Raw genomic sequence first — 20,116 nt, 5'->3', positions numbered from 1 at the left:
CCGGCCTTCCCATCCCACATCCAGCCACAACCTTGAATACTAACCAAACCAGTGTACTGGGGCATAACCTGCCCATTGTACGGAATCTCCTTCTTCCTCCCCTCAATCATCAAAGACCTCGGGTACACCTCCTCAACAGCCCAGCTCCTCACGGTCCCCATCTACATCACGGCGGCCGTCGTCGCCGTCGGTGGAGCGTGGCTTTCAGACAGATATAAGAAGCGCTCGCCATTTATTCTGTTTTTCATGTCGCTCATCGCCATCGGGTTTGTTATTGTGCTCGCCTCGACGGATCGCGGGGTTCCGGGCGTCGTGTACTTTGGGGTTTTTGTTGCTGTTGTTGGTACGTATCCATCCCCATTCCTGGGTTGGTTGGAAGTCAGCGGAAATAGAGGAGAGGCAGAGACAAGAGTACTGACAATGTGAACAGGCATCTACCCCGCCTTCCCCGGAAACGTCACCTGGATCAGCGTCAACCTCGCGGGCGACTACAAGCGCGCAGCCGGAATGGCGCTGCATATTGGGCTGGGCAACCTGGCTGGCGGTAAGCACAACCCTCTTCATCCCCCAAAACCCCCTTACGTCCCTACCCTTCCCAAACAGTATCTAATTATATTTACAGCAATGGCCTCCAACTTCTACCGCGCGCAAGACGCACCGAAATACACGCTCGGCCACGCGCTGGAACTCGGGTTCTGCGTCACGGGCATCGCTGCCGTGCTTATTCTGCGGTTCTCGTATCGGCGGATTAATAAGAAGAGGGACCAGATTGATGTCTCGCAGTATGATTCGTATGAGATGGCCAAGATGGGGGATCGGTCGCCGATGTTTAGGTATATGCTCTGAATGACTTATTGCTATTGGTAGTTGAGGGCGAGGGGGAGAAGGGGGTCGGTAATGAGTCGGTGGTGGCATGGATGGAATATAATGAATTGATCAATTGACTTGCATATGTTGCTTGCACCGTACTTCGATAACTAGCTGTAAACAGGTGGGCAACTTTCAGGATTCAGCAAGGCCATAATCCTCCTTGATGATATCCGCCGCCCTCTCTCCAACAGCATACACTGTGCCCACAATATTCCCACTGACATTATTAGGGAAGATCGAGGCATCAGCAACACGAAGCCCCTCGACACCCTTTACGCGTAGCCTCGAATCCAGAGCATCTCCCAGAGCCACAGAGCCACAAATATGATACTCACCAGCCACAGCATCGCGAACGGCCTCCTTGGCCTGCTCTAGATCCTGCAGGTCGATGGATGCCTTGGGGTAGTATCGATCTGCGACGGACTTTTTTACCGCGTCTGATTTGCCAACCTGGTCAGCCCAGCGCGCAAATGCGGCGAGGAGGGTGACGTCTGCTTCGTGGCCGATGTAGTTCGGGTCAATCAGTGGGGGTGCGGTGGGATCTCGACAGGTTAGTAGTGGTCTTGTTTAGGGCGGATTCGAGCATACCGTTGTTCTGAATGTGGATGCTGCCTCGGGCGACCGGATACTGGATGCACAGAGCGAGGCTTACACCGCCAGGCTGACCAGGAGGTGGCGGGGCAGACATCTTGCTTTGGTGTTCGACCCCCTCGTCCGGGTTAACCGTCCCGGTCATCAGGACGAGCTGCAAGTTCGCGGAGATATCACTCTCCAGATGAGCGATGATCTGCTCCAGCTGTTTGGCGTGGAACTCGGATACTGGTTTGGTATCGCGGATGCTCTGCACGATCTTAGACAGCTCGGCCTCTGAGAGGATCTTCTTCGCAGGAAAGAATCCTTGCGTGTTGCCGACGGCGCTCAACGGACCGTCTCCGGTCTCGAGGTATTCCTTAAGCACCGCCTGCATCGCCTCGGGAACCTGGTACAGTGTATCCGCGGTCATCACACCGGGAAGTGCATGGAAGCCGACGACCGTGACGACATGGTCCTGGACGTTGGCGCCGACAGCGCGGTTCTCAACCTTGACATCTATGCCTGCAGCAGCCAACACCTCGGGGTCACCGATGCCGGAGAGTTCGAGGATCTGCGGCGTTTTGATTGTTCCCCCTGAGACAATAACTTCACGCTTCGCAGAGACCGTGTATTCCTGTCCTTGGAAGGTGAGGCTCACACCAGTCGCGCGGGTCCCATCCAGTAGAACTTTGTTCACGTTGGCTTCGCATAGAAGCTTCAGGTTCGGTCGCGAGCTATTGGCCTGGTAATAGTCGCGCCCCGCATAGCTTCGTTTGCCCTTGTTCGGACCCGTGCGAGTCACCGTGCCTAGGGTGTGGTAGAACCCGAGATGGTCTCCACTCCACGCATCAAGAGGCTTATTTGGAAGGCCCGCCGCCTGTGCAAGGGCTTTCACAAAGTCTGTTTCGATGGGTAGTTGCGCCGAGTTGAAGGTGGTGTGGATGGGACCCGAGGTGCCGTGGAACTCGGCGATGCAGGGCGCTGCCGTCTCGCGTGCTGCTGGATCGATGGGTTCTAGTGTCTACAACGGTGAGTGTGAATTGCTGCGAAAGGTACAAGTTCAACATACTTGGTGCTTGCGCATGTACTGCTGCATCGACTTGGCTGACCAGCCCTCATCACCGGCCAGCGCAGCCCAGTCGTCGTAGTCTTGTAGCGAGCCACGCACATACATCATGTAATTGATCGCGCTCGAGCCACCGAGCACCTTTCCTCGTGGAACATGATGGGTCCGGCCTCTGTTAGATGCTTGTGGTGTCGTGTACATGCACCACTCATACTCGGGGTTCTCGAAAGTCTGGACGAATGCGGTTGGTGTATCAATAAGGGGATCGTTCATTTTGTACTTGCCAGCCTCGATAACGCCAACAGTGACATTTGGAGCCTCACTCAGTCGCGCAGCGATAACGAGGCCTGCTGTGCCCCCACCGACAACGATAAAATCGAAGAGAGTTTGGGTGAACTCGTCGATGGAGGACACCGGAGTGTCGGCGGTGCCGTTTTCAGCCATGGCGAAACTTCAGGTAAACTGTGCCGAGCTGAGAATGATGCTTGCGAGATCTATTCGATCAAAATCAACATTTCCCCGGGAAGCGCCATTCTCTTTGTACGAGACTTTCCCGTCCAACCCCGCAGGGCAGGAGGGGGTATCACAAGCATCTCGGAACAAAGGACGCCAGAGGATCTATAGACGATTAGAGCAGTGGCCAAGAAGTCGTATGATAGGGTTTGCCACATGGTTGCAGCTGTCAGGGGCTCGTAGGTGCGCCTTGAGGATCGGGGCTTGCGGGGAAAGAAAGCCCCTGGGTGGGATCCGCGGCTTCTCGGCTGGATTAATGTAAGGGATAGATTGGTTCAATGGCGGGGGCGAGCTGTCGGGATCCTTTGAGGGGGATGTATAGTTAGGCGACTCGGATGTTCTTTGTTTCATGGTGAGAGGACCTTGTAAGGTGTGCGGAAACAGCAGGACAGAGTTGCTTACTGTTCCATTGCAGTGATGTTAGGCGACGGAGAGGCTTGTCTGTTCAGGCGCCAACGAGAACAGAAGGAGCTTCCGAGCGATTGCCGACTCAAATAACCCCGCCACCACCAGACCACAAGGGCATCAACAATTAAACTACACTTGAGACAAAATGTCAGACCTTTTCGTTGACCTTGTCGCTCCCAACGGCATCCGCTACTCCCAACCCACAGGCCTCTTCATCAACAATGAATTTGTCCCCTCAAGCGGCCCCAAAATCACCTCCATCGACCCCGCGTTAGTCCTCTATCCCACCTCGTAAAGCTCCAACTGACCGACTTGAATACAGAACCGACAAACCCATCGCAACGGTGCACGCCGCAAGCGCCGACGACGTCGACCGTGCCGTGAATGCTGCGAAGGCGGCTCTGGTCCACCCTTCATGGAAGAAGCTGCCTGCGACCGAGCGCGGGGTGTTGATGGGACGCCTCGCCGATCTCATGGAGAAGAACAAGGAGCTCTTCGCGACAATTGATGCTTGGGATAACGGTGTGCTAGCTATGGCCAGTCATGCCTCGCCAAGTGTATGCTGATAAATGTTAGGCAAGCCATACCACGTCGCGCTCACGGAAGACCTGGTCGAAGCTATTGGGACGATTCGCTACTACAGCGGCTGGGCGGATAAGACATTCGGTCAGACTATCAACACGACACCAGAGAAATTCGCATACACGATTCGTCAGCCGATTGGCGTGGTCGGTCAGATCATCCCATGGAACTACCCATTGTCAATGGCATCTTGGAAGCTAGGACCGGCTCTGGCGTGTGGAAACACAGTGGTGCTCAAACCGGCTGAGCAGACGCCCCTGAGCATCCTCATCCTGGCCAAGCTGATCAAGGAAGCTGGTTTCCCGCCTGGAGTGGTGAACATTGTCAACGGATATGGCCGCGAGGCGGGTGCTGCGCTTGCATCTCACCCCCTTGTTGACAAGATCGCCTTCACTGGATCTACCATGACTGCCCGTGAAATTATGAAGCTCGCCGCGGGAACACTGAAGAATATCACTCTAGAGACTGGCGGCAAATCACCTCTCCTGGTATTCCCCGACGCCGACCTAGAGCAAGCCGTCAAATGGTCGCATTTCGGCATCATGTCGAACCAGGGCCAGATTTGCACCGCCACATCACGAATCTATGTTCACCAAGACATTTTCCAGACATTTTTGGCCAAGTTCAAGGAGGCGGTCGAGACGACGTCCAAGATCGGAGATCAATGGGATGAGAACACCTTCCAAGGCCCGCAGGTGACGCGCACACAGTACGAGCGGATTCTATCGTACATCGAAGCTGCGAAGAAGGATGGAGCTACGGTCGTTACTGGAGGCGCAGCTCATACGCCGGCTGACGAGAAGAACAAGAACGGTTACTTTGTCCAGCCGACTGTGTTCTCGGGTGTTACCGACTCCCTGGCCATTGTCCGCGAAGAGGTATTCGGCCCGGTTGTCGTCATCCTGCCATTTGCCGACGAAGAAGAGGCTGTCCAGCGCGCCAACGATACAACCTATGGTCTTGGCGCAGCAGTGTTTACCCGCGACCTGGAGCGCGCACATCGGGTCGCGGCAGAGATCGAGGCAGGGATGGTCTGGGTCAACAGTAGCCAGGACTGTGATCCGCGTGTTCCCTTTGGTGGCGTCAAGCAGAGCGGTATCGGGCGGGAGTTGGGCGAGGCTGGCCTTGAAGCATACTCTCAGGTCAAGTCTGTGCATGTCAACATGGGCAATAAGCTATAGATTCCGTCTTGAGGCTACGAATATATTGAAATAGATGATAGAGTCATGAATATACGGTAGATAAATACAACTAGAGGTTCCTGGACTATCCTGATGCTTATAGTACTTTGCTGTATACTGAAGCTTCGCACTGCTGGGGATGTCGATAACGTCCATGAGACCTCTTCTTCATGGCCAGCATGCTTCCTATGACCGTTTGTACCGTTTAGAAATAGCTCTATGCCATTCATTCCGTCTCTTCTATTTTCTGATACAGCACTTGTCTGGCATCTAGTTAGCACAACTGTCTCAGAAATACAGAATACCAGAGTAACCCCGACTGGCGCCATCGGTGATACTGAGCTCACTGCCTAGCCCATCTTCGAAATTGAAGGCACGGATCGTCTCAGCCATTCGGGAATGCTCTCCAATGGTAGCCTCCATAAAACGCCGAATGCCAGCCATGTCGGCGATATAACAATGAACAAGCCTGAAGTATACGGAAGAGGAGGTCAAGTCCTATCTTCCAGTTTACTCGGCCGGCTCGTTCAGTCCAAAATCAAACTGGTATTTGGCCGAGCGGGAGACTCGAGTAGGCAGGCAGTTCCGATGCCTCACCTAGACCACAACTCCTAAATGCCACATCAACGGGGAAACTCCGGTCTACCGTTCCTGCGTGATGCTTAATAACAGTGCTAAGCAAATACTCCACTATATCTGGCGTATCCTCGCCTTCTCGATACGTTGTTTTGTTTTGCCACGGCACAATAGGCAGGTTCTTCCCTGATAAGGTTACTCTGATAACTGGTCTAAGCCACGGTACACGAATATCAATTACGAGATGAAAATGCGCTCCCCCCAATATGCGGAGGGAACCACTTTGGGGCCCCTGAAGTGGCCTCGTGCTTGGTTATGGTACCCCAGACTCGTGATAGGCGGAGTCCCCAAGGGGATATACGGCAACCATTATTACGAGGTCTGGGGTAGGAGCATTCAAGGATCGTAGCTAATTAGACTTCAGACTAAATATGACGAGAATATCTATTCTCTCACCGTTTGTCATGCAGCGTATCAGCAGTTTCGAATGTCAGACCCATAGATAAGCGCACGAGATACTGCCTGTAGCAGCCACTGTTGTGCGCCTCCTCTCCAAGACGCAAGGTTCCACATTCTTCAGTGCCTTGCACTGCTTTATAAGTAGGGCACGTCAGGTTTGTTGTCTTATGTAGTTTCGGCTTCGCCGTACGATTTTCCTCCCTTGCTTCTTCTCTCACATACCTTAAGACATCATATCCTGGAACTTGGCAGTGGTTGCCTCATCGAACATTACCTCTTCACATATACTGGGCTCTTTTTCATTACTCCTAGTTTCTACTTGTCCCTCGACTCAGGCTTACGCCAGTGTCAGAGTTTATTCACCTCATCATGACTTCCACTATATCAAACACGGCTGATCCCACGATCGTGGAGCTCGAGAATGCTAGAGACACCAAAGCACACCATGACCCTCATGCACCGGAAGCAGACGAGCAAAAGGCCGAGAGTACCCCCTATCGTCAAGACGTCTTTGGCGACGAAGAACATGCAGAAGTCAAGTACAAAACGCTGGAGTGGTGGTGCGTATCCCTGTCTCTCTATCCGGTCTCTTCCCCCTTAACGAACTCTTGACTGCAGGCAATGTGGCCTCCTCATGGTCGCAGAAACCATCTCCCTCGGCATCCTCTCCATCCCAAAAGCCATCGCAGGACTAGGTCTCGCCCCTGCTCTTGTGGTCTTACTCTCAATGGGCCTCGTTGCCTCTTATACCGGCTATGTAATCGGACAGTTTAAATGGCGGTATCCTCACGTCGTGAGTATGGCCGATGCCGGTGAGGTGCTCATGGGTCGCTTTGGACGAGAGGTTCTGTTTAGCGGCCAGATGCTGTTCCTGATCTTCCTGATGGCCAGCCATATTCTGACCTTTACGGTGGCCATGAATACCATGACGGACCATGGGACTTGCTCGCTGGTTTTTGGGGTTGTTGGGCTCATTGTCTCGCTCATCTTTTCGCTGCCCCGGACGATGAAGAATATGTCCTGGCTTTCGCTTGCTTGTAAGTCTCTTTCCCAGGTCTACGACTCTTCTGCTAATCATGTGCAGCATTTATTAGCATCTTCTGTGCCGTCGTCATTGCCATGATCGCCATCGGCATCCAGCACCCCGGAGGCCCCGTCAAAGCCACGACAGAAACAAACCTCGTTACTGGGTTTACCTCGGCCTTGAACATCATCTTGTCCTACGGTTAGTATCCTGAATATTTTTTCATACTCAAGCTAATACCATCTAGCAAGCCACAACGCTTTCTTCAACATGATCGCTGAACTCAAGGAACCAAGGGACTTTCCGAAAGCCCTCACTCTCCTCCAAACTATCGACATCTCGCTATACCTCGTTGCAGGCGTGGTAATCTACTACTATGCCGGCGCAGATGTAAAGTCACCAGCCCTGGGTTCTGTGAGCCCGCTCGTCTCGAAGATTGCGTATGGTGTGGCTCTTCCTACTGTATGTTCCCCGCGAAACTCGATCCAAGCACCGCTGACTTTAGCAGATTATTCTCGCCGGAGTCATAAACGGCCACATTGCCTGCAAATCAATCTACACCCGTGTATTCGCAGGAACTGATCGCATGCACAAGCGCGACATTATGGCCGTCGGCTCCTGGATTGGGATCGCTGTTGCGCTGTGGGTTGTTGCGTGGATCATCGCGACTGCTATTCCCGTGTTTAGCACGCTGCTGAGTTTGATGGTGAGCCTTTTTCCATTCACCTCCTTTATAATATCCTGTCCAATCCGCATCGCTAATCTGTTTTTCTCTCCATAGACTGCCCTCTTTGCGAGCTGGTTCAGCTTTAGTCTCCCCGGCGCCTTTTGGCTATTCATGAACAAGGGCCTGTGGTTCTCGTCGCCAAGGAAGATTCTTCTCACCTGTGTCAATGTCTTTTGCTTTGTTATTGGCGTTGTTATGGTAAGTCTGACTTTTCGTCTCGTGTGTATGCACTGCCATAGAATCATTGCTGACTGGCCATAGTGTGGCCTTGGTGTGTATGCCTCTGGCAAGGCGATCCATGATGATACTGGACGGGCGAGTTTCTCGTGTGCGAATAATGCGTAGACTGCTATCCACTATCGTAGTATCTGTGTGCCAATGGCTGGAATACAAGGTGCCTGGTCGGGTGTTCTTTCTCGGTGTCCAACAGCAGGATGACTTAGTGATTGATATGTACTTAGTATGTATTTAGGACCAATGTGTGTTTATTTATATTCCCTCTTATATGCACTCATGAAGTGGGTAGATGAGTTTGTTTAATCTGATTAGAGCGGCCCTACTTTTCCTTATAGGTCGACCGTAGAGGCCTACGCAACAAGAATTGATGACTATAAGTTGAACCATGCAGGAGCTGAAAACGCTGGATCACAAGTGATGTTGCCATTCCGAGTTTTCCCTGCAAGCCTACAATTTCGAGAGTCTCCCATCAGGCTGCAAGACAGAGAGGTGCGTCTCTCGAATATCCGCGATTTTTTGACACCTGGATAGGTTAGCATAATCCCCTGTCGTCTTTTGGTATAGAGGTCCCTTACCCAGCCAATGCCATCGTAACCCTCAACTCCTGCCTCAGAATCTTAATCGCCAACTCGACACCTTCCTGTCCATTATACTACACCCGTTAGTAGTTTCTCGTTACTCGCAAACACCAAGAGTCAAGTTTAACTCACAGCAAGCCCCCAAATGGGGATCCTCCCCATAAAGCAATAACTCGCGCCGAGCGCAAGCGCCTTGAAGATATCCGACCCCCGACGGATCCCACCGTCGATTGCGAGCGGGATGCGACCCTTTGCTACACTTGCGCAGAGGCGCAGCGAGTCGAGTGTTGCGGGGACGCCGTCGAGTTGCCGGCCGCCGTGGTTGGATATGACGATTCCGTCGACGCCGTAGTGGATTGCGAGTTCGACGTCGGCGGGGGAGCAGACTGTTGGGTGGAAAGGACGAGGTTAGTACGAGTTTTGGTGGGTATATAAAACGGCGATTCGTGGAGTGGGAGTGACGTACTTCCTTTCAGCCAGATCTGCATCGAGGTGTGTTGTCGGAGCCAGGGGATAGTGCTTTCCCAGTCTAAACTTGGATCTGTTCAGTTCGGTTAGCTTGGCCGTCAGTGTGTTAAGCTCGCTAGGCGGGGGTTCACCGTAGTCCGTCTTATTCGAAGTATCAGCCCCGTTGCTGAGAATATTCGGCCACTCCATGTCCTCGGGGAGAAGGAAGCTATTCCGGAATTCATTCAGGCGCATTCCCAGCACGGGCACGTCCACTGAGAGAAAAAGCGCTTTGTATCCAGAGGCTACAGCAAATCAGCCAACTTCTTCACAGAATATAAAGTGAAGCTGAAGTTGTGCACCTTCTGCCCGTTTAAGCAACTGGAGTGTGATAGATCGATCCCTCAACACACACATTTGCATCGCATATGGATTGCCCAGACCCTGCGCCGCTACGTCTTCGAGCGAATAATTTGAGTAAGAAGACAGTCCCATGCAGATTCCGTGCTTGGCTGCAGCCCGTGATGTGGCTAGTTCACCGTCGGGGTGGGCGAGTTTCTGTGAGGCTGCCGGGCTGAAGCCGAAGGGGAGGGAGACCTAGTCAAGCACGCAAGTTAATACTTCAGCCCAATTGTGGCTCTGGCATAGGGCAGTATACCTTCGTTCCGAGAATCTCAGTACTAGTGTCGACACTTGCGACATTGATCAAAACGCGAGGCAGGATCTTGTATCGATCAAATGCCGCTTCGTTGTCTCGCAGTGTGATGAGGTCCATGGCTCCTTCATTGTAGTAGTCTGCAAGCGATGGCGTCAGTGTACAATTAATTGTCTTCTCAGGGAAGTGGTTTGTACCTCGCACCATTCCAGGGAGCCTACTACTCCCCAGTGCCTTCAAATCGGCAATACAGGATACATCCTGATGGAAGCTCTCTCCTCTGTGCGCCATGTTTCTGATTGGGTTCTATTTGATTTATTGATGCTGAGGAACTCAATTGAGGAGAATGCTTGATCACTTAAGAATGTCAAAGGTTTCCTTCCCCTCACGATATTGCATGATAAGTGTCCGGAGCTATTGGAGCTATCTTGATAGGGTACTACTCGGGGCTGACTTCCTGTTGGAGAATCCGAACGGAGCCGAATACGATGTCGGGGTCGCCTGCCTGCCTGGCTGAATGACACCATTGCACCCCGCCATCCCTGATAAACCCCTCACGCCATGATTGCTGAACCTGCGAAAGACTTGATTCATTCTTCTTCTCTATTGAATTGAACAGTATCGTTTACCCATCTATATCAATACAATGGCTGCTGTTACTAGAATCTTTCTGTACGCGGCTTGCATATCTGATCTCGTACGCAAGTGCTAACAGCGACAGGACCGGCGCTTCCGGGTATATTGGCGGGGAAATCCTGCATGCGTTACGGAAGGCAAACCCGAACTATCAAGTGAGCGCCTTGGTGAGAGATCAGGCCAAAGGCGCGACAATTACCAAGGCCTACCCTGAAGTGCGCATTGTGCTAGGCGACCTCGACTCGGTGTCGCTAGTCGAGGAGGAAGCTACGAAGACGGACGTTGTTATTCGTAAGTGGAAAGGGCCTGCTCTAAGCGGCACTAACGGTGCGACTAGACGCTGCCAGCTCATCCCATATCAAGAGTGTCGAGGCCATTGCGCGTGGTCTATCGCGCCGCGACAGCCCAGTTCCCGGTATGTCGAATTGGTGTATCGGCAAAGACCAGAATTAATAAGAGCAGCACACTGGATACAGATCTCCGGCGCCAGCGTCCTCTCGATATCCGACATTATTCAAGGCCGATTCGGTGAAGGAAGCGACGAAACATTCAGCGACGTCGATGGTGCCGACAAGCTCCGCGAAATCATCACCCAAAATGCAAACAGACGCGTCGTGGATAGCTTTATACTCAACTTGACTGGACCTAAGACTGCTCTTGTCTTCCCTCCGATCATCTATGGTCAGGGCCAAGGGCCGGTTAACCGGCGCAGTGTGCAGATCCCCGAGCTGGCGAGGGTGGCGATCCAGACTGGTACTGCTATTCAGGTCGGCAAGGGACAGAGCACCTGGAGCAATGTCCACGTCTCTGATGTCAGCGATATCTTTGTCAAGTTGGTTGAGAAGGCTGTGCGGGGGGAGACGGACGGGCTGTGGAATAAAGACGGGCTGTACTTTGCTGGCAACACCGCTGTGGTTAGTGGCGACACTTTTGAAGAGGTATTGGCAATCGCTGACTGTGAGCAGAGTTTCAAACAGATTTCGCAAAAGGTGGCAGAAGCAGCAAAGGACCTTGGTCTGATTGAGTCGGCGACGGTCAGGGAGGTGGGCCACGAGGAGGCAGATAAGCTCAGCTCCCATGGCGCTGTTCTTTGGGGGACGAACGCGCAGCAAAACTCGCAGAGAGCACGACAGCTGCTTGGCTGGGAGCCAAAGGGCAAGTCTTTCGAGGAGGAGATTCCGGAGACGGTCCGAGTGGAGGCAGAGAGACTGGGGAAGCTGTAGTTATCGTTACTGGTAGCGTAGATCCACAGATAAATCCCAACACGGAAGGCGCTTCCGAACAGTGGAAACCCCCGCTATCGCCCGCTTCTTTTCTCTTTTCTTCGCCCCGGAGACCACCTTCTTAATCAGTTCTACCCCGCTGCCCTCCCTGTCCCCTCCCCCGGTTCCCTGCCAAATGCGTCGATTGCGTTCCGACGCGTTTGGAGCGTGAAGTTGGAATGGCGGCTGCGAAATCAGGCCGCCCTCGTCGGTCGCACACCCTCGGCGCATGCCGCACCTGCCGGCGTCGTCACGTCAAGTGTGACCAGAAGCGTCCGGTGTGTCGGACCTGCCGGACCCTCGGGGTCCCATGCGAGGGCTTCACCAGCGAAGTCCGCTGGATCCGCGACAACGGAGGCAGTCCAGAGCCAGAGGATCACAATGGGACACGTCGCCACATGTACACTGGTGATTACCCCCTATTCTATCGGTGACTGCCCTAACATCCTCCAGAACAGTCAAGGCTTTTGATGAGCACCTCCCTCGGCTCGAATCTTGTGTCTGGCTCTGTTAGCGCTTCCTTGGCTGAAATTGATCTCCGCACGCGTGATTCCGAGCGTGCGCCCGTGGGTGATATCGTGGTCGGTCCTTTTGCTGTCCTCGACTTTGCGCCGGATGCTTCCCAGAATATGCCGGAGGAGCCGCAAGGCGATGGTGTTGAAGAACCAGAGGCTCCCCGGAGTCTGCCACAGACTGTTCCTTCCGACACGGGGGTGCCTCAGGACGCCCATCTAGAAGCACTGCCATATATCAACGACTCTCCCTCACACATCGATGACTTCTTACATTGGTCTGATATTCTCGGCCTAAGCCCCGACCAGCCGGGCTTCTTCCAGCCGTCAATGGCGGACTTGGACATGTACTTTGGTGATGACCCACAGCCTGACCCTACAACGCAACCTGTTGCTATTGGTGCGGATGTCACGCAGGCCAGCAATATGCCGTTGATGACTCCCCCTCGGAGTGCGATTGAAATGGCTTCTACATTCCTCGATGCTGCCGCGCTGGCCGATGCGCCTTTTCTTTTCAAACACTTCAATGAGAACGTAGTACCGCAGTTGATGATCATGCCGCTTGGTGAAAAGTCCCCTTGGAGGGTTTTGAATCTGGCTGCTGCAATGGCCACCTACAATGACCTTACCATACTCGGGTCCCAGAGCATCAGTCATGCTCGTCTCGCCAACTTATACGGACTGTTAGCCTGTGCTGCCAGTCATTTGTCGTTGAGCTCAGGACCCAATGTCGCTAACTCAAATCAACATTGGGAGCAAGCGGCCTACCAGATGTTTGAACAAGCCAGAGACCGTATGGGCAAGTCGCTCAAGTATGAGACCCGAGAGCCAAAGAGGGCAAAGTACAAGGATCAACTGATGGCAATTTGCTGTCTCATCGAGTATACAGTGTGTAGTCTCCACCACCTCAGCGTCCGCTGTGTCCATTTGCTGACCACTATAGGTTATCTCCGGACAACATCAACACGCGCGTAGCTTCATGGTCAACGCAGAGTTTATACTGCGCATGCGTGGTCTGCTCAAGCATCGGATCTCCCAAAAGGCACGACTTCTTCACCATGTGTACACGTGGCTCCGGCTAGTGGGCGAGAGTACTTATGTACTGCACGACTACAACCCCTCCAACTCTTTCATCGAGGCGCTGGACGTCAACTTTCAACGCCAACGTCTAGATATTGCGCCAAGGGCCGAAGAGCCTGAGCCTCATCTCGATGACTTCTTGCGCCTAGAGGCCCACGATGCAGACAGTGACCTGAACATCAACGAACCTAAGGATAAACAAGTGGGGCTGCACGACATTCATCTTCAGGACTCGCGTAGCTTTACAGACACACTGTACAAACAAATTTACGGGATTCCCGAAACCTGGCTGAGCCTGGTATCGCAAACAACCAGGTTGGCGAATGCGATGGAGACGTTTCGCATCGCGCAGAGATCAGGCAGGAACACAAGTCTGGCAGCGTGGGAGACGCTACATCGCCGCAGTGTGCGCTTGGAAAATCTGATCTGTTCCTGCGATCTTTCCCCAGTCTGAGGCGACCCTTCCAAACCTCATGGCCATATGCTGCGGGCCCTCAACTCGGCGCTGGTGATCTTCTTCTATCGCCGCATCCGCCGAGTTCACCCTGTCATAATGGCAGCACATGTTGACAGTGCAATTGATGCTCTGGCGCAATTCACATTATCCCTGCCACCCGGCCGCTCAACGGGCCCAGGTGCTGCGTGGCCTGCATTCATTGCCGGATGTGAAGCCTTGACTGCGCCCAGGAGGGAATCCATCATGCTGTGGCTGGAGAATGCCATCTCGACGTGCGGCCCTGCAGGATTCAGGGCTGCTAGAGAGATCATGATAGAGCTATGGAGCAGGCAAGATCAGCATCTACACACAAATCGTGGCGAGCCAATGCCCACTTGGATAGACTTGGTGCGCGAGAAGCAGGTCTGGGCTCTGTTCTGTTAGATTCTGCCTTATGATGTATGACACCTACTACTGTACGAGTAACGCTGTCCGTTCGAGTCCAGCATTTATTCATTGTCCATTCATCTTATACACATTCAAGTCATCCTCATTTAGATTGTCTTCACCCCAGCATTCTTCAGCAGCCCTTTGAGCTCCTCCTGCAATTCCGGATTAAGCAACGCAAACGGCTTGCGCAGACCACCCGTCGCCTGCCCAGTCAACTCAACGCCCGTCTTAACCGCCGCCGCATAGTTGTGGCTCTCAAGGAACTTGCAAATCGGCCAAGCCTTGCTCCACAGCTCCCGACCACGCACCAGATCCCCCTTCACAGAAACAGCCTCGTACAACTCAACTGCCAGCTCAGGGATGATATTTGCCGCACCCCATACGCCACCGGGACATCCCGCCGCAAGACCATAGAAGGTCAGCGTATCCCACCCGTTGAATGCCGTAATCTGGTCTGATAGTCCGAAGACGAGCTCCGTGAATGCCGGAGCGTTACCCGATGTATCCTTGAGGTACTTAACCCCAACCTTGGACAGCCCCGCGATCTCGGTAGGACTCAAAGTCAGCCCCGAAGCAGAGGGGATATTGTAGTACATAATCGGCAGCCCCGACGCAGAGTGAATCTCCCCAAACATCTCAGTGAGCTGCTCAAGATTCACGGGGTCATAAAACGGCGGCACAACCATGACAGCCGCAGCCCCCGCCTTCGCCGCATGCACAGCTAGCTCGACTGCCTCGGCGGTAGATGTAGCGCCCGTCCCCGCGACAACGGGGATACGACCCGCGGCGTACTTGACGCAGAGTTCTGTAAGCTGCTTCCGCTCTGCGACGCTCATTGTGGTAAATTCGCCGGTGCTACCGCCGGGCACGAGGCCGTGGATGCCTGCAGCAATGAGGTGGTTTATGTGGGATTCGAGGCGGGATTCATCAATGCGTGTTTTGTCGTCTGTGAAAGGGGTAATTAGGGCGACGAGGATGCCGTGGAGGGAGGACATTTTTGCTGTTTGTGTGAGATGTGACTTGAAAGGAAAAGAGATAGATTGTTGATTGATTGTGTTCGGAATGAGTGTAAAAGATGCAGGGTAGATATATCTATCTATGAAGATGGCGGACAAGCCTTCCTGTTGAGGTTGCTGTATAGCGTAGGGAGTGCCTGCCTCTTTGGGATGCACTTGGCAGCATCCATCACCAGCAGGAATGCCATAGCCGCCACATCTCCACCCATGATTCCATCAAAGCATTTCACTTACCTCTCTCCCTGCAGAGATATTTGGGCTGCCCGTTGTCTTTTGGCCGTTTGTTTGTATGCTGTGAGTGCGGGCGGTCGTGGCATTTGGTAGGAGCATGGGAACTGACTGGGTGGGTGGTCTTTTCCAAGGTGTGGTTTTTACTAACGTTCCAACGACTCGCTCCAATGGTTGCTACAGCGGTGCCATGTCTGTAATTCATAATCCTCTGTATTTCCTTATCGGGGGCCTCGGGGGAGATGGTTATAGGGAATGACTTCCGTCAACTCGGTGGCAACGGGATTGTCTTTAACTGTGCACACAAAAATCCGAGCAACGTGGGGAGACTTGACTAAAAGACCATCTGCTTGACTCTTCCGACCTAATTCACAAGCGCAGGTCGCTTTCATCGATTTGTTCTACTCGGGATGATCTACCGAGGCCGTTCGTAGAGGACCTCGGTTAAGCTTTAACAACCTTCCATACAAAGCACTGAGGTTAAGAACATTCGGGAAAACAGAAAGTAGAGTGATAGTTTGGACATGGAGAGACTGGATCGGATATTAAACGACTTCACGCATCCAACAAAAGGATCACTGCATGGGGCGGTTTTCATCGCTGTCAACAAGCATGGTATGTCCACAGTATCCCGTGGGAATCTCGCTCGGTTCTAACCAGGATGGGCAGGGGACATCATTTATCAAAGGGCCGCTGGGCGATCGAGCTCTAGTTCAGATTGCTCAGAGCCACTGGAAATAAATTCGCTCTACTGGATTGCTTCCATGACGAAACTTGTCACCGCCGTAGCTACGGTGGAACTAGTTGAGCGAGGTATTCTGACGCTAGACGAGGACGTGCGCGACAAGGTCCAGGAACTCAGGGATGTTCAAGTCCTCCGGGGTATGAAGCAAGGTACGTGTCGCCCATGTCCTTATCATCTCCCTCTGATGAGTTTAGATCCCTTGGGAGCGCCGCAACCCGAGTTTCAGGCAGTCCGAGGGAAACTTACTCTACGGTATACACGCAGTCTGGATAGACTCATTTGGCCTTTTTTTTTCTTGGTTCCGGCTCTAGCTGACCAGATACCCCGATAGTAATATGCTAAGCCACGCAGCTGGGTTCGGCTATGACTCCTCGTCGCCTCTGCTGCAGGAATGGTCGGAATCCCAAGGCCGGACGGCACACACTTTTAGTGGGAGTATGGTAGGTACCACAATTTCTAGCTATCCAGACTCGGAAACCCGGAAACTGACAGGGTCCGTACTGGTCAGGACGGCTTTCGGCACCCATTAATCTACCAACCGGGCATGTCATGGGAGTACGGAGCCGGGCTGGAGTGGGCAGGTCAATTGGTATCTTCGATTTCCCTTACTCCATGTCCAAAGATGTTTGTGCTGATACGTATAGATCGAAAAAGCTACCGGATCTACGCTGGAAGACTACATGCAAGCCAACATCTGGTCCAAGCTCGGAGCAACATCAACAACATTCCATCCCGAACTGCGGTCCGACACCTTACCTCCGCGAATGCAAATGGGAGAGCGGGTGAGCGTTGGACAAGGCAATAAATCAGTCAAGCCAGGAAGGATCATCCTCGGTTACCCACTCAAGGACGATATAGGCGGCATCGGCCTCTTCAGCACGCCGATGGACTTTATCAAGCTACTTTCAGCGCTCCTCCAAGGGGGCGGTCCACTCTTAAGCAGGGAAGGTGTCGATCTGCTCTTCGCGGCGCAGCTGAGTGACGAGTCTCGCGTGGCGATGCCACACGCACTTGGGAAACAGATGAGGCGGGTGCTTGGAATAACATCTGTGGAGGATGCTGAACAGGCAGATCACTGCCTAGGTGGCGCAGTTGTGCTCAAGGATATTCCTGGTCGGCGGCGACGGGGTACGGTCAGTTGGGGTGGGTTGCCTAACTTGCATTGGGTACGTTTTGCCAGCTCCGATATTGCCATTGTCGAGCATTTTCTGATTGTCGTTAGTGGGTCGATCGGGAGACTGGGATTGCCGCTGCTCTATTTACGCAGCTTATGCCGCCTGCAGATGCTGTTGTCACTGACCTCCTTATCGAGCTCGAAAAGGCTCTCTACAAGACTCTGGGGCGGACAAAACAGTCGAATGGTGGGGCAAGGCTTTGAGTTTATGGGGTTCCTCCTGATGGTACCGTGAATTGAAAACCGTTTGTGGCATTCTTGATATACCAATAGTCTGGTAGACATTTGCGTCCTTGGTATGCGTGAGGAATTGTGGTTATTGGGCATTGCCTTGAGTGATGGCCGGCTGAGTAGGAGAGCCAGGTACGTGTGGAGGGCTTCGGAGGGGTTATTGTTGCTGGTGAGTGATAGTTTCTCACAGGTAACATTTAACTGCAGCAGCCCACTGGTGAGACCATCCCAGGAAAAGCTTCCTCGAGGAATTGTGCATTAATCTAAATTCACGTCTAGATCGACACTAGTGTTAATTATGGCCTTTTCCAAATTACACGCGGGGCCTAGGCACCCATGCCGGTATCTAGAAGCTTGTTATTTATCTTATTGCCATCAATTTAATCCCCCTTGGGTGTGCCAAGGGACGAACCAAAAAAAGAAGAGATACCCAAGTTTTAATATTGGCGCTACTGGGAATCGAACCCAGGTCAGTTCGGCCACAACGAACTATGATAACCACTACACTATAGCACCTTGAAGGGTATATGCTGCGCTTCAGATTTTGCCCTCATATTGCTAATACTATTTTATCATCATTCGGCCAGAAATTCCTGCATCATACTTCCCTTCACCCACCCACGGCCGAACCAGTATGCTTCAGCCATTTTTTCTCTATTTGCTATCAATATGTCCAAGATAAAAGCTTATTGCTAGGATACATTCGATGGATTGTTTCCCCTCATCGTTGTTGGGATGCTGTTAGAATGTGCCTTGACATGGGAAATATATTATGGCACCACCTCACGAGGTATAGGTGTCAGGGCCCGGCTCATAGCTCTTACCACCATCTCCCCACAACAAGTAGTCTTGTTATGACGGTTCATACCCCAACCGATACATTCGTCAAGAAAAGTCCTGACACCCGCTCGTTTCCTGGAGAAAAGGGCCTGTGGCATATGGCACTTGGCTGGGGGACGCCAGGTATGCAGTGGACAGGGCCGGCCTCGCTGAGCAGGGACATTCATCACGATTGCTGTATAGACAATATGACTCAATTGATTAAAGATGTTGAGCAGTTACAGCATAGCATCTTCCTGCACTCATTTCTTTCGGTAAAATTGTAGGCAGTAGACGATGTGACGGTTTAGTATACTAAGTACAGCAACAACCACCGGCCACGATGATGATGATGATGATGAGGTACTACTAAGTACCACCAACGTCTTGTGCACCCATTGAATGGAAAAGACCCGCGAGCCGGTGAAACGAAACCTTGGGCTCCCATGGAGGCATAGCCTTTGACCTCGGGTCATGCTCTGGAAAGTGCTTAACCAGCGAGAAACACATCATATCAAGATCCCTTTTCCCTTCACCAGTCGGCAGGCACGGGAAGGAAAACACATAGATGAAGACCGCGTCAACGCCCGCCTTGTCGAGAAGCTCGAGCTGTGTCCCCACATAATCGGCCTGTTCATCCTCGCTCCGTGTTGGAAGGATATCATCTTCAAAGATACCCGTTCCATCCGGATTCGTGCCCTTTAGGAGTACGAAGCCTCCGTCTCCTCGTGCCGCCGCCCCCTCGTAGGCGCAGCAACCGACTTCGAGCACCGCGAGAGGCTTGTCGAGTCTATAACGATCGAGGCCCGAGACGTACTTTTCTGCTGTCTCGCCTCGGCGATAATAGTCGATGCCGACGATGTCAAAGATGTCCCACTCCACGAGCTCCCAGGAGCCAGCCGAGTATGTTATGGGTCCTTTAAACTGTGCGCGAATAACCTCAACGAAAGACCGCAAGACTTGATTCAGCTCCACTGACTTCTCGCGTAGGGCCTGGGAAAGGTCGTCCGAAAGGTGGCCGCCAACAAACTGAGAGCCAAGGAACATAGCACGCTCGTTGAATGTGTCACCAGGGAAGACACCTTTGCCGAAGATCGTGTATTCGCAGCCGGCGACGAAGACTAGGTCAATACCTCCCTTTCGCAGCCTCTCAGCTGCCTTAGCTGCCTCTTCAAAGTATGCGCGAGTCCCGGCAATGTCCGCATTCATCTTCCACGGATTAAAGAATACCTTGAGGCCCATGGAGTGCGCGGAGCGTGTGGCGATTTCGAGTCGATGTATCTCCTCGCCTTCGATTCGGACGGCATTTGCGTGTAGATCGTTGGCGATGGCCCGCATATCGTACTCTACCAACGCCGGATTGAACGGTTCGACGGAGAATTTGTCGCCGTTGAAGTTCAGGCCGACATCGTAGACAACACCGCGATACTTCATGGTTGAGTCTTCCGTCCGATATTGGGCGTAATCGTCAGAGTGAGTAAATAGCCTGGCCTCTGGGAGCGAGTGGCTTTGAAATGCAAGCGAGCTTCGAGCGTATGGTGAACAAAGTCCCAACCTGAGGAACAATACTCATGCAGTATTGAAGTATATATCCGGCCTTGGGAGGGCTCCACAGTTCGGACTGCGCACTC

At 52.8% G+C, this 20,116-nt stretch overlaps 10 protein-coding genes and 1 non-coding gene across 11 annotated transcripts; 6 read left to right on the top strand and 5 right to left on the bottom strand.

The window, feature by feature from the left end:
• Nucleotides 1–54: 54 nt before the first annotated feature.
• Nucleotides 55–846, top strand: BJX68DRAFT_272162 (major facilitator superfamily domain-containing protein; the record flags this gene model as incomplete). Its single annotated transcript, XM_071047140.1, has 3 exons — nucleotides 55–343; nucleotides 431–544; nucleotides 623–846. Coding segments are annotated over 3 exons (627 nt in total), but the record flags the coding sequence as incomplete, so codon positions are not given.
• Nucleotides 847–1,002: 156 nt separating this feature from the next.
• Nucleotides 1,003–3,073, bottom strand: BJX68DRAFT_279425 (GMC family oxidoreductase; the record flags this gene model as incomplete). The annotated part of the gene is made up of 3 exons (XM_071048734.1): nucleotides 2,513–3,073; nucleotides 1,459–2,464; nucleotides 1,003–1,412 (listed from the first exon to the last, which is right to left on the bottom strand). The coding sequence occupies exons 1-3, from the start codon at nucleotides 2,951–2,953 to the stop codon at nucleotides 1,003–1,005; spliced, it is 1,857 nt and encodes a 618-aa protein (XP_070893567.1). The 5' UTR covers nucleotides 2,954–3,073.
• Nucleotides 3,074–3,543: 470 nt separating this feature from the next.
• On the top strand, nucleotides 3,544–5,208 carry BJX68DRAFT_279423 (aldehyde dehydrogenase ALDH). Its single transcript, XM_071048733.1, has 3 exons — nucleotides 3,544–3,700; nucleotides 3,753–3,952; nucleotides 4,007–5,208. Exons 1-3 carry the CDS (start codon nucleotides 3,576–3,578, stop codon nucleotides 5,191–5,193), a joined length of 1,512 nt encoding a protein of 503 aa, XP_070893566.1. The 5' UTR covers nucleotides 3,544–3,575; the 3' UTR covers nucleotides 5,194–5,208.
• Nucleotides 5,209–6,418: 1,210 nt separating this feature from the next.
• Nucleotides 6,419–8,324, top strand: BJX68DRAFT_279419 (transmembrane amino acid transporter protein-domain-containing protein; the record flags this gene model as incomplete). The annotated part of the gene is made up of 7 exons (XM_071048732.1): nucleotides 6,419–6,788; nucleotides 6,847–7,265; nucleotides 7,313–7,453; nucleotides 7,500–7,714; nucleotides 7,761–7,958; nucleotides 8,034–8,177; nucleotides 8,241–8,324. The coding sequence occupies exons 1-7, from the start codon at nucleotides 6,598–6,600 to the stop codon at nucleotides 8,322–8,324; spliced, it is 1,392 nt and encodes a 463-aa protein (XP_070893565.1). The 5' UTR covers nucleotides 6,419–6,597.
• Nucleotides 8,325–8,663: 339 nt separating this feature from the next.
• Nucleotides 8,664–10,187, bottom strand: BJX68DRAFT_258884 (alpha-hydroxy acid oxidase; the record flags this gene model as incomplete). The annotated part of the gene is made up of 8 exons (XM_071043610.1): nucleotides 8,664–8,739; nucleotides 8,792–8,868; nucleotides 8,927–9,180; nucleotides 9,261–9,335; nucleotides 9,394–9,546; nucleotides 9,604–9,838; nucleotides 9,900–10,036; nucleotides 10,094–10,187. The coding sequence occupies 8 exons, from the start codon at nucleotides 10,185–10,187 to the stop codon at nucleotides 8,664–8,666; spliced, it is 1,101 nt and encodes a 366-aa protein (XP_070893564.1).
• Nucleotides 10,188–10,460: 273 nt separating this feature from the next.
• On the top strand, nucleotides 10,461–11,780 carry BJX68DRAFT_247864 (uncharacterized protein). Its single transcript, XM_071041826.1, has 5 exons — nucleotides 10,461–10,568; nucleotides 10,618–10,823; nucleotides 10,870–10,947; nucleotides 10,995–11,446; nucleotides 11,498–11,780. Exons 1-5 carry the CDS (start codon nucleotides 10,543–10,545, stop codon nucleotides 11,753–11,755), a joined length of 1,020 nt encoding a protein of 339 aa, XP_070893563.1. The 5' UTR covers nucleotides 10,461–10,542; the 3' UTR covers nucleotides 11,756–11,780.
• Nucleotides 11,781–11,973: 193 nt separating this feature from the next.
• BJX68DRAFT_279417 (Zn(II)2Cys6 transcription factor) lies at nucleotides 11,974–14,266 on the top strand (the record flags this gene model as incomplete). Its single annotated transcript, XM_071048731.1, has 4 exons — nucleotides 11,974–12,202; nucleotides 12,248–13,194; nucleotides 13,250–13,790; nucleotides 13,842–14,266. The coding sequence occupies 4 exons, from the start codon at nucleotides 11,974–11,976 to the stop codon at nucleotides 14,264–14,266; spliced, it is 2,142 nt and encodes a 713-aa protein (XP_070893562.1).
• Nucleotides 14,267–14,376: 110 nt separating this feature from the next.
• Nucleotides 14,377–15,267, bottom strand: BJX68DRAFT_272155 (dihydrodipicolinate synthase family protein; the record flags this gene model as incomplete). Its single annotated transcript, XM_071047139.1, has 1 exon — nucleotides 14,377–15,267. One exon carries the CDS (start codon nucleotides 15,265–15,267, stop codon nucleotides 14,377–14,379), a length of 891 nt encoding a protein of 296 aa, XP_070893561.1.
• A 773-nt stretch (nucleotides 15,268–16,040) lies between these two features.
• BJX68DRAFT_272154 (serine hydrolase domain-containing protein) lies at nucleotides 16,041–17,639 on the top strand (the record flags this gene model as incomplete). The annotated part of the gene is made up of 7 exons (XM_071047138.1): nucleotides 16,041–16,131; nucleotides 16,186–16,410; nucleotides 16,456–16,513; nucleotides 16,593–16,701; nucleotides 16,770–16,850; nucleotides 16,906–17,427; nucleotides 17,484–17,639. The coding sequence occupies 7 exons, from the start codon at nucleotides 16,041–16,043 to the stop codon at nucleotides 17,637–17,639; spliced, it is 1,242 nt and encodes a 413-aa protein (XP_070893560.1).
• A 471-nt stretch (nucleotides 17,640–18,110) lies between these two features.
• Nucleotides 18,111–18,182, bottom strand: BJX68DRAFT_t157. The gene has a single exon. It is a non-coding gene; the product is annotated as a tRNA-His (tRNA).
• Nucleotides 18,183–18,854: 672 nt separating this feature from the next.
• BJX68DRAFT_272153 (uncharacterized protein) lies at nucleotides 18,855–19,919 on the bottom strand (the record flags this gene model as incomplete). The annotated part of the gene is made up of 1 exon (XM_071047137.1): nucleotides 18,855–19,919. The coding sequence occupies one exon, from the start codon at nucleotides 19,917–19,919 to the stop codon at nucleotides 18,855–18,857; it is 1,065 nt and encodes a 354-aa protein (XP_070893559.1).
• Nucleotides 19,920–20,116: the final 197 nt, after the last annotated feature.

This window comes from Aspergillus pseudodeflectus, assembly GCF_044049435.1.
Source record: "Aspergillus pseudodeflectus strain CBS 756.74 chromosome Unknown BJX68scaffold_74, whole genome shotgun sequence".
NCBI lineage: Eukaryota > Fungi > Ascomycota > Eurotiomycetes > Eurotiales > Aspergillaceae > Aspergillus > Aspergillus pseudodeflectus.
This window is presented reverse-complemented; position numbering and strand designations above follow the sequence as displayed.

Bases quoted from the DNA above. Each gene is read 5' to 3' on its own strand.
- BJX68DRAFT_247864 (XM_071041826.1), top strand. From the start codon at position 10,543: ATGGCTGCTGTTACTAGAATCTTTCT. The intron at 10,824-10,869 runs GTAAGTGGAAAG...CGGTGCGACTAG, and splicing joins GAAGACGGACGTTGTTATTC to ACGCTGCCAGCTCATCCCAT. The intron at 10,948-10,994 runs GTATGTCGAATT...TAATAAGAGCAG, and splicing joins CCGCGACAGCCCAGTTCCCG to CACACTGGATACAGATCTCC.
- BJX68DRAFT_279423 (XM_071048733.1), top strand. From the start codon at position 3,576: ATGTCAGACCTTTTCGTTGACCTTGTCGCTCCCAACGGCATCCGCTAC. The intron at 3,701-3,752 runs GTTAGTCCTCTA...ACTTGAATACAG, and splicing joins ATCACCTCCATCGACCCCGC to AACCGACAAACCCATCGCAA. The intron at 3,953-4,006 runs GTGTGCTAGCTA...GATAAATGTTAG, and splicing joins AATTGATGCTTGGGATAACG to GCAAGCCATACCACGTCGCG.